Source organism: Scomber scombrus, chromosome 21, assembly GCF_963691925.1.
Source record: "Scomber scombrus chromosome 21, fScoSco1.1, whole genome shotgun sequence".
Classification (NCBI taxonomy): domain Eukaryota; kingdom Metazoa; phylum Chordata; class Actinopteri; order Scombriformes; family Scombridae; genus Scomber; species Scomber scombrus.
The window spans coordinates 16,234,941-16,247,315 of NC_084990.1; the positions used below are offsets into that span (position 1 = coordinate 16,234,941).

Consider the following 12,375-nt stretch of genomic DNA (forward strand, 5'->3'; position numbering starts at 1 on the left):
TTTTAACAAAGTTCAACAATGAGGATTTTGTTAGTGTGCACAATACTACAGCTCAGTAATCACAACTGCTGGCTTTCCTCTTATCGCTTATCTTTTAATATCATCTCACCATGTTTTAGCTGTGATCTCTGCTTTTTTTTTAAAACAGGTACACCTTCCTGTCTTGCTATTGCCATGTCTGGACTAGCCTCTTCTATTTAGCCGGCACGATGTAACCCACAAAGGTAATAAGCTTGAGAGAAGCGGTGTAAACCACAAGACATACTGTTGAACAAGGTTATTTTCCAGGGATGTTATTAAAAACATAAATGTGATTTTAAAAGAGGTTTTCTATCTGAGACAGAACCTGGAAGTGGCTCTAGTGTTGTGTTGTAATGCAGTTACAAGTGTCTGCACTGCATTGTAATGATAAACACTTGATGTTCGCTGTGATGCTCAAAAGAATTGAGTTTCGAGAGCCTGCTGACTGATTTTCATATTGCTCAGAAATGAATGGAAACACAGTAGTAGCATGGTTTGCAAAATGGTTCACTACAACATGCAAAACCACAGGTATGGTCTCGTGAAATTCATTCAACATCCAGTGGTGATGTCATGCAGTCCTAAAGGATGTGACTAAAAAGGGATCCCTCACTGTCTAATGTCCCATCCCAAAAGAAATTCATCGCATTAAGGAAGTAATGATTTATGGGACTTTTGAAATGATACATTTGCAATTTTTAGGCAACTTTGCTCCAATGCTTTAAAAACACAAATACAAAGACACATTTTACAGCTTTAAAATATACCCTAACATTAAAAAAATCCTGACATGCTTTGCTGTAAGTACCTGTATCATGACACCTGTCAGTAAAAAGAAGCAGGTAAAACCAAAGGACACATTATTGTCATTACAGCGAAAAGAAACTCTACCAGTTTCTTTCGACACTCCTTTCAAAAACATCCACTCTGATCAGCTTTTGAAAACTTGTGGATTACTTAACATTTAAAGAAAAGGATCAACAGCTGTCATAGTGTATTTACAAAGGGAATCTTCTCAAAAATTAGAAACCTCAAGTCAAACAAATGCACAGCTACTGATAACAGCTGTGCTAAGAAGAAAAGAACAGGGCTCAAGAAAAATATCAGGTAACAACAAACAGTTGTGAAATACAAGCAAAATTGTTGGCTGGCAACAGAGTGGACTTTGCATCTTTCCTTCACAACAACATTTACGTCTGGCCTTATTGTAACAGAAGTTTTCTTCACCAGTAAGGAAAGAAAATGTTTTTCATCTTGATTAGAAAATAGTAAAATACATATTAGTACATTGAAACTCTAAATTCTATTAATTAGAAAAAGCAAAGGCACAAATATCAACTTCTAATATAGGAGCAACATTCTGCTAAACATTAAAACTACCACCAAATGTTGACATCGCCAGTGAGTTTAAAAAAAAAAGAAGAAAAAAACGAAAGCAGTATCACAAACAATACATGATGTAAATATATGCATAATGCAGGGGTAAATATAGAAGGCATAACATTGTTACTGTAAATGTCTTTCATTCTCAAAAGCACAGTACTGTTTTGGTGCGTTCACAGTGATCCTCTCTCAGATGAACTCCCCTCGGAAAGGAAGTGACTGAATGTTCTGCTGTTGCCAGCGGCAGCGCAGCCGGGCCAGCGGCGTGTCCCTCAGGTTTTCAAACTCGGAGAAGCCCAGCTGGTTGAGGATGTCATAAACTCCGGCTCTGGCAGCCACCTACCACAGGAACACACAAAATGTTTAATGAACAGACAACATAGCCGGCAGGAAAAAAAACAGTGTCCATCATGACCACAAGAATGCTCTGACCACAACAAGCATGCTTTGATTTTTTTTGGACATGTGCAGCTATTTCATAGGAACAATTAGACATATTGGGGTCCTTTATTTCAGCTAAAATAGCAACACTACAATGTTAAAATACTCCATTACAAGCTAATTCCTGAAATCAATGGTTAAGTTAAAGGGGCACAGCACCAATTGTTTTACATTAAGTTCAGTTTATTTGTCACAAAGGGCACTATTCAGCCTGTGAAAACTGTTCTTCTGTAGCTCTGGAGGAAGCGATCCAGTCCAAAAGAAACAAACCCTGATAACGTCATAGTGATGTCATCAGGGCTATTGAGTTGCTTGATTTGTTTACGGATTGATTATGGGACATGTAGGATCCAGTGTTTCGGGGGCCAATACTTGGAACTTCCATTAATTGTTTAGTCTATAAAATGTCAAAAATTACAGAAAACCAGCTGTCACACATTCCCAGAGCTTAAGGTGACATTGTGAAATCGGTTGTTCTTTCTGACCAACAGTCTAAAACCAAAGACATTACAACAACTTAAAGGACAGAAGGGCTGCAAATCCATACATCTGACAAGCCTGACTAGCAAGTATTTGGATTTTTCCCTTCATGGATTTCCCTTAATTGACTTATTGAACTAAATGCTTGAAAATGTATTGGGGTAAGGTGATTTGAGGTGGAGCAAATTTTAACTACTTTATATATTGTTGCATAGTTTAAAACAATGTGGTTTATTCTTCACTTATTTATACAGTGTTTAACACTATATCCATATGCACCTCTGCTTGCCTTTTTACACACAGACAACCTCTCATATCCTCGATAAAACACGCTATAATTCCGCATGATCCTCGACAAATGGATACCCGTGCATTTTTCGGCAACAGTGGTAATACTTCACCAGATGTGACTGTGCATTTATCTATAGCGCACAGATCCCCACCTGCATTGTCCAACCCAAAGTCAGGTCAGACTAAAACTATGTGTACGCACAAGACCAGAAATAAGCATACGTGTTCTTTTCATCAGATTTATAAAGCTGTGCGTACACATGGGCCACATGGGTTTTATAAATCTCAGTCACTGAGGAACTGGGCGCACATGCACAAGCCTGATTTCAACTCCCACAATTAGCCATAAATTAATGAAGACATGCCCTGACCCAGCCAACTATATGGCTCTTATACCGTCTACATCATTAATTCATCACATGGACTGGTAAACGATACCAGTCGGCAGTGATATTAGAAATGTAATCAATGATTAGTTTGTGGGGCTCATATCTAAACTGACTCCACAAGGTGTGACACACAGAAAGATTACAAAAAGAAGATTTAGAGCAAAACAAAATGTGGACTCCTATGTAAATTAAAGAATGACAAAATTAATCACACAAAAGTTATTAATAAATGTTACTATTATAAATGTGCCTTTGATTGGCAAATGTAAAAAAAACAAAAACAACAAACAACCCCAAAATTAGTGTACCTGGTTGTCAATCTGAACAAACAATGTCTGTCTCTCACCTTTTATTTCATCTCCACATCATCACTTCATCCTCTGATCACTTTAGAAAAACATGTGTACATCTGGTCTAAAGTATGCATGAGGTGAGCGCATTCTCACTGCACATTTAGTATTTCTAAGCATCAGTTTTTGTGTGGGAATAGTGTGTGCAGGTTTTTGTTTTGTTTGTTTAGTTTTTTTAGAAGCATCATTTATGCATCCGGCTCCTGGTCTGTGATCATGCACCTTCAGATTTTGTAAAATGCAAATGTTCACCTCTGAAAAATGGTGTATAAAGTAACATAAATTTGAAATCCAAGTAGCTCACTATTGTACTTCAGTACAGTAATGGGACTGTTTTGGAATAATACCATGGAAACAGTATATGTTATTCAGTTTTTCAGAGTCTGAGTCATTATTGAATGAATGAGAACCAAGAGGAACATGGAGATATTTCCCTTGAGAATGAGTTCAGTGGTCATGTTAAGCGGCAGGTCACGCTGATTCACGGTCTGATGTGGCTGTCAACATGATAGGAGGACTGATGGGAAACACCATGGACAACCAGAAACATCTGGTAATAAAGCCAAACAATACAAACAAATACAAATAAACCTAGCAGACACCGACAGCCTCGCAAAAACGTTTTAAGATTGAACGCCCCATTAGAGGTGTCACAGCTTGCCCAGTTTACTCTGCAGGGGAAGCTTTAAGTAACTGTGCTTTGCTGTGATGTTCACCACATTTGATTTAAAAAAAAAAGCTTATGAGAGCCTAAGAAAGTGAAATCCTGTTAACAGATTTTCCACTTAACAGGATCTACTATCCACCCGTATATCAATTTTCAAATTACAGACCATTTAACGGTTTCCCAGCTTACTTTTTTCACATTACAGGCCATTTAAAAGATTCCAGCTTATTTTTGGGGCGCACAAGCATGCGGGAAAGTTATCTCTTGCAGTTTACAGCATCCGCTTGGAATCAATACAGGGCACGGTTAAATCACCAGCTGTTAGCAAGTTTATAAGACCCTCGAAGGCGCTGAGTGAATAACGCAGCCCAAAACACCTTGCCAATTTAGCCTCTCCCTTCCCTCATCTCATCTCCTCAGACGGTCAAGGAGAAATTTGGAGTGGAGAGGAATGTGCCAGAGGAGAAATGTTTAAACATGGAGATACATAACAGCATCATTTATGCATGAATACTTTCTTAATACAGATTATCTGGTTCCAAAAGTGAAGAGTACGAATGTGGTTATGTTTTTGAGGCCTTGAGGTAATTCAATATATGAAGTGCTGCGCGGTATACTTTGAAAACGCACTGCCAGGTTGAAGACATAATGGAACAATGAACAGGAATAATAGTATCACGATATCCCTTTCTCTAACAATGATTATAGCTTAGCTGGCCAGCTTTGTGCAGAAATAAACACAAGGCACCACAGAGTGTGGTCTAGATTACCTACTTGCTGACGACGCAAAATCAAATCTTACAATACATATCATGTAACTCTAAAACTTTTGCTTTTTTGTGTCGACACAGGCTCAAACTTTAATCAATCCTCAATCCTGTGAGCCATCTCGCTGTGAATAAATGATCATGCAGCTTCTATTGTCTTGTTAAAATGTAGCTTTTTATAGTAAATGCATGCACATACACTACCAGTCAAATCACCCAAAATCTTCCAGTTTTTACTGAAATGTAAGCAGATCAAGTCCAGTGAATGACCTTAAATGGTACAAAGGTAAGTGGTAAACTGCCAGAGGTAAATCAAAAAAAAGAAAAAGAGAAAAAGAACCAATTAGGTTAACATAAACTGAAAAATAATGTTACTTGTCCAAGTAGCAAGAGGTAATAACTCTTTGTTTGTAGTAATGAAAGTAAATTAAACCTTTAAAGTTGATGCAAACATGTTCTACAGGAATCCAACTTTAGTTGATCACTTTGGAACCATCTGTGAGTATAAAACCTAGTGTATAAAAGTAAGCATGATGGTCTACAGCCTGGATCAAAAGGGCAACCACAGCATCCTGCAGAGCCATAGAGCACCATCTGGTATACTAGGGGTTCATCCTGCTGCAAGTTAACGATCCAAAATATACCTGCAAACTCCCTTAGAAAAAAATAACAAGACACTAGGCTTTAACCCAGAGATGAACTGGACAGAAGGGTGAAAGCAAAGTAACCTGGCAGTGCAACACATTTAACTTGTCCCCTTCACAGTGTTGGGAAGAACTTTAGAACTTGGTTCAAGATTTCCATGCTAGAGAGAATGCCACAAATGTGTTTAGATGTTATATTATATATTTAAAAAATAGATATAGTTATATTAAACCAAAAGATTCTAATATTTCTTTTATTTAGTCTCCAATTGTTATAGAATACGCTGAGACATTAAACAATGTAAATTTCAATAAAAAACTGGAAAACTCTGTGTTTTTAAGTGATCCTTGATGTCTGCCAGTCCGGCTGCTGTACGAGCTCTTTGGTGGGAACAAATGAGTGGGTGAGGCGGAACTATTAGTCAGTGAATGGGACTCCCTGGAGAAACTCCGGATTTGTGCTGTTAACCAGGATACTTAACCTGACTCATGACTCATGTACTCCACAGCACAGCTGTCTAAATAGCGGATGTGTGAAAAACCCTGAGGTGGCGAAAAGTCGCATTGGAGAGGCCCATCTGCTCACGGTGAAATCAGAGGGTTCAAGATTTCCCTAACGAAGATGTTGAGTGGGGTGGGGGGCTGAGTTGGAGACAATCAAGAGTGACCGCATGCAATCTCCTTGGATCAGAGCAGACAGTGTTGACATTCAGACGCCTCTATTCTTCCCAAACTTAAAAAAAACCCCAACAATATTCTGCCAACAATCTAACTTTTGTGTATCAAATATTCCTCCTTCAAAGTCGTCTCTGAAAAGTTTGTTTCTTGCTCCGTCACGTCACATCAGTCAGGTTGGATTCCCAGCAATATAATGGATTTCAATGCTGACACAGATTCATGCGGGGAAAAAAGGTATCAAAAAATCCACAGAAACATTACCCCTGAATCAAAAAAACCTCTCCACAACAGAACAAAATACACTCCTTCTGTATTCCTATCTCCTAGCTTCAAAGCTCAGCCTGAAGTAATGTACTTAGTGATTTTGAATGTTTGGGACATATACGGATCAGCAGTGAAGAAGATTATACTATATATATATAATAGTTTCTATCTAACAAAACACTCCGAGACACCTGATTTTTGGTAGAACAATCCTTCAAACCATGGTATACCTTCATAGTCTGTTTCCTATTTTATAGCACAAACCACCAAAACAGAACTATTTCCCTGAATATGAGGCTGTCCAGTGAGGAACAGTTAGCTTCCCCTCTCCATAAAAACCCTTTTAGTCTTCTGCCTGATTACATTCTATTTTGTTTAGTCTATTACACTGCATTACTTTTAGGTCTATTTCCTGTGACAAAACCTTCACCATTGTTTGCTCTGACTGAACTGTCTATTTCAGACGGTGTGCACCTGTACACTTACATGCCTGAAAACATGTGGTATTACCCTGACAACCAGCTAATCTTAGCTGCCATGTTCTCACCAACATATTTTAACAGAGATTTTTTATAGGCATAGTTTTAATGTTAATTGGTGTTTTTTGGTTTTTTTTTTTAATAAATGTTCTTAGTCTGAAATGTGTTAATTTAGCCTTGTTTTTATACACGAATAAACAAAATCTAAATCTTGTGACACCACTGGCAACCTCTCATAGCAACCCAGAACATGAGACATGGAAAAGCAGCAAGTCACATCTGCACACAGCAAAACAAAGTGGAAAACAAATCAAAGTAGATTTGATCTTTCGTTCTACTTGACATACATGCCTGAGTAGCATTCTTTGTTGCGGTCAACTTGTAAATAAATCTTGAAATTGTCTGCATGTTTCGGGGCGGCAGCAAGCAAAGCTGTCGGAAAGATGTCTTTCATGCTGCATTGAAGAGATCACAAACGCCAATACTAATTAGGCGGCTGGAGCGGCGGGAGGGGCAGAGCAGCGAGGAGGCACTGGTCTTTCCCACAGTCGGCTATCTCAAAGCCTGCACATACCGAGCCGATGCAGGGGGACAGGGAGGCCTCTGTGGCACACATCAAAACAGCTGGAGTGACTGATAGGGTACCTCTCCTGCAGGCATCCCTGGTATGCACTGTACACAAGTCCTGCCATTGTGTAAAGGGCTGCATTTTGGATTAGCAAACACGGATTTCAATTCCAATAACTCCTCTGATGTTTCTGCTCTGATCTTACTACATGGCCACGAGGCAACGCGGGCTTATGATGCTCGGAATAATATTTATCCAGTGTGCACACAATGTAGGAGTAAGCCTCATGTATTTTAAACATTAAAAAGATATATGTATATATATATATATATATATCAAATTGAAGGAAAAAACAACATAATCCACGTGCCACCACAACTGCTACAGTGTGCTTTAGCATTGATTCTCTGAACTCTACTGGAGGGATGAACACTATTCTTCCAAAGATATTCCTTCATTTGGTGGTTTGATGATGGTGATAAAGAATGTTGTCTGACACGTTTCAAAATCTCCCATAAGTATTCAACTGGGTTGAGATATGGTGACTACGAAGGCCATAGCATATAATTCATATATTTTCCTACTGATCAAACCATTTAGTGACCCCTCGTACCCTTTAGATATAGGCATTGTCATCCTGGAAGAGATCACTCCCATCAGGGTAGAAATGTTTCATCGTAGGATAAAGGTGATCACTAGCAACTACTTTTTATTGAGTTGCAGTGACCCTTCCCTTTGAGAGGACAAATGGACCCAAACCATGCCAGCTTAATGTCCCCCACAGCATAACACAGCCACCAGATCCCCTCACTGTCTAATGTGTCACCCATCTGTGTATGTGTATGTCTATATATATATCTATATATATAGATATATATATATATAGATATAGATATATATATATAGATATATATATATATATATAGAGATATATATATATATAGATATATATAGATATATATATATAGATATATATATATATATATATAGATATATATATATATATAGATATATATATATATATATATATAGATATATATAGATATATCTATATAGATATATCTATATAGATATATCTATATAGATATATCTATATAGATATATCTATATAGATATATCTATATATCTATATAGATATATATATATATCTATAATATATATAGATATATCTATATAGATATATAGATATATCTATATAGATATATAGATATATCTATATAGATATATAGATATATCTATATAGATATATAGATATATAGATATATATAGATATATATACATATCTATATATATATAGATATATATATCTTATATAGATATATATCTATATATATAGATATATATATAGATATATATCTATATATATATATATATCTATATATATATAGATATATATATATATCTTATATATATCTTATATAGATATATATCTATATATATATATATATCTATATATATATATATCTATATATATATATATATATCTTATATATATCTTATATAGATATATATCTATATATATATATATCTTATATATATCTTATATAGATATATATCTATATATATATCTATATATATATAGATATATATATCGATATATATATATATAGATATATAGATATATATATATAGATATATATAGATATATATATAGATATATATAGATATATATATATAGATATATATAGATATATATATATATATATATAGATATATATAGATATATATATAGATATATATAGATATATATATATAGATATATATAGATATATATATATATATATATAGATATATATAGATATATATATAGATATATATAGATATATATCTACTATATATATATCTATATATATCTACTATATATATATCTATCTATATATCTATCTATATATATATATATATATATATATATATCTATATATATATATCTATATATATAGATATACACACATATATAAATATATACACACACACACACACACACACACACATACATGTATATGACAATATGTAGCAATTAGCGTCTTTCATCCTGCATCAAAACACAAAACATGTGCCTCTGTGCTTTAAGAATCTGCCTGAACAGAAACAAGAAGACCAAACAGATCAGAGGCTCCATATCAGCTGGCACAGGCTACTGGCCTGTATGACTGGGAACACTGTGCTCCTGCTTTTAACTGCTGAGATCAAATTAGCCCATACACACACACATGCACAGCATCAGTGCAGGATGAAGCACAGACTGTACCACTCAGATCTGGCAGGTTGTGTAACAGTGGCTTTGGATGTATGACCAGTGATGGTAAGGACCCCTGACTATCGCCTCTGGCATCACAGTTTGTCATTAATGATCCTGCCACGGTCACTGGTGATAGGCTAATGATTGTGCCTCGGGTTGGTTGGGTCAGATCGTTTGGATGGGCGCCAGATTGTGCTGCAACTGGGCCACTAAACACATCACAATACTGTCAGCGGTGGGAGAAAAACACATCCAGTATGTCGCAAGACTTCCCAGCACAATATTTGTATTTTTTTAAGAACACAGTTTTTGATTAAATGTTCTTAAAAGAGAAAATTCTGTTTGAAAGTCGGAAAGGTTTTAATTTTTAACCAGCTTTGGATCAGTGATATCAGACCATTTCTCAAGCTATTTTTGGAACAGTCTGCAAGCTGACCTTATTCAAATTCTTTTGTACTAACGATTTTGCTATAGGCCAGCAGCTTTCTTGTAAGAGAGTAGTGCTTGAATGATTTGTGTGGGATTCAGATCCCTGCATTCTCACTTCCACATAATCCAGTTAAAGCAAAGGGTGCAAAGGAAATAGTTGACAGAGTGAACAGTAAAACATGCAGCAAACAAACACACGAAACATGAGTTTAGACAAGACTTTGGCTGTAAGGATGCCTATGAGATGTCGGTCACAGCTGACATCTTTTGTCCTTTCTGTTAGATTCTTGTGGAATGAGAAATCATCTAGAACAAACATCGCTTTAAGATGACACTTAATCTTAACCCTAAAGCCAGAGAGACTGGTTGCCAGAGCAACCACCTCACCTCAGAGCAAGAACCTGAATGGTTCAAATCAATTTCTACCTTTTGTAGGTACAGTGTAACTGCAGGGGGGGGGGCATTTTTCCTGTAAGAAGTAATCCAATTTTATTTAATGCTGTGTTGGCTTCTTTTGTGCTCAAAAGTGTTCTGTTGAGTTTGTGCTGCTAAGTTTTTGCATTGGTATTACTGGATATGCCTTCCTGCACGTCACTGACATTTCAGCAGCGTGTACTTTGGATACATTCATCCAGAAACCTCCTCTTGGTTTGAATCAAGCTGGAGACCTTCATCAAATATCACATCACCTGTTTCAGACTACCGTCACACTGTAAACCACATACTGTACTGTAGATGTATGCGAATAACAATGTAAAGAGTAGAGAGAAAGGGACTTGGAGAAAGTGCTGAGCATGATTGATGCTGTCAGCACTCTAAGATAACACTTCTAACTTAAGGTGCAGCTAGTTACAGTCAAGATGATTGTGCTGTCAGATGTCCATTCATCAAGGAAATTGGATTTAATTCATATAGCAACTCCATTCAACGTTAAACTCAGACTGCAGGCAGGACAGTAATTTGATTTTTGATGAGTTATTCACAGGAGTTTCAACCTGCAGTGATCGACCAACTCCACATTGTCAGCACATTTACACTGCACTCCATGGTTGGTGAAGGAGATGTGTGGTGTTTTTGGCGGTATCATCAGTTACTGTATCAGATCAAGACTTAGCGCTTCTGCCACCAGACTCCATTCAGTGAGTAGAAAAGTTACTTATTCGTGTGCCATGAGTCTCTAGCAGCACACTCAAAAAGTACAACCAAACTTTCAGTTGCTGTTCCCTCGTGGTCACAGAAAAGCCTCTATCTGGGGTTCAGGTAACAGTGCTTTGAATGCTCTCCTGGAAACTACGGAGAACTTTTGATTTCTGTATGTTACACTGCAGAAAATAACTCATTTCAGTTCTACAGACTGCACTGGCATATCTTAAGGACTAGCTGGGTTATGTTTGTCATCCTGCTCAGACATGGTCACAGGTGTTCTGTGAGGTGTCAGACGGGCCAGATGTTCAGGGGGATGCAGCAGAGCTCCCAGAAATTGAGAGATTAAAGTGCATCACAAGATACTGGTGAGATGTAAGAATAAAATATGTCTTCATACTGTAGGAGAAGTTATAATTGTTAATGCTTCTAATTCATATATATTTAAAAATGTTATTATATCTGCATACATTGAACATATGTGTCACAAACCATTTATTTTAGGCTTGTATACTGTCTATAAATGCTAAATAGAGGTTCACCAAATTTGTAAATGCATATTAAACAGACTGATGACCATGACTATTATTTATAATAAGCACCCAATTGAACAGAATTTCCTAAAATATTATATAATGTATTTATGGACACAAGCGCAGACCTTGAAGCCTGACTAAATGGATTCTTGTGTGATCGTGATTTTGTGATCTCATGAAACTACCTGCCTGACTCATGTTTAAACGGCAGAACAAGCACAATAAGAGGAATTTCAGATAGATCAGGGAGATTATTGCTTTTTAAGTGCATGATTTGTACATGAAGGAAAATGTACTAAGTTGCCTGTATAGTCAGAGTTCCTTTAAGTCAATTATTGAATCAAATAGAGGAATTACTATTTCAGGTTTATCACCGCCATAAGGAGAAATGTCCCCATTCTGTGACCAGACCAGGCTGAGTTTTTATTCAGGGAAAGGCAGTTTTGGTAGATAGGAGGAGGAAGAAAGAAATCTATCTAAATGAAAAAAATATTGAAATATCCAGACAATGACATTTTGATATTATGTTTTGATGGCAAGTGTTTTCTGTTGCCTGCTTTACAGCAGCGTGTTCCTGTCCCATGTGTGCACGCTTGTATTTTCTCA

General features: G+C 36.5%; 1 protein-coding gene across 1 annotated transcript in view; it reads right to left on the minus strand.

Moving 5' to 3' along the window:
• Window positions 1-362: 362 nt before the first annotated feature.
• The window catches only part of pald1a (phosphatase domain containing paladin 1a), a 47,248-nt gene continuing 35,235 nt past the window's right edge, over window positions 363-12,375 (minus strand). Inside the window, exon 20 of the mRNA XM_062442666.1 lies at window positions 363-1,743. Coding sequence (XP_062298650.1) covers window positions 1,594-1,743 — 150 coding nt within the window. The 3' untranslated portion in view covers window positions 363-1,593. The remainder of the gene's footprint in view (window positions 1,744-12,375) is intronic.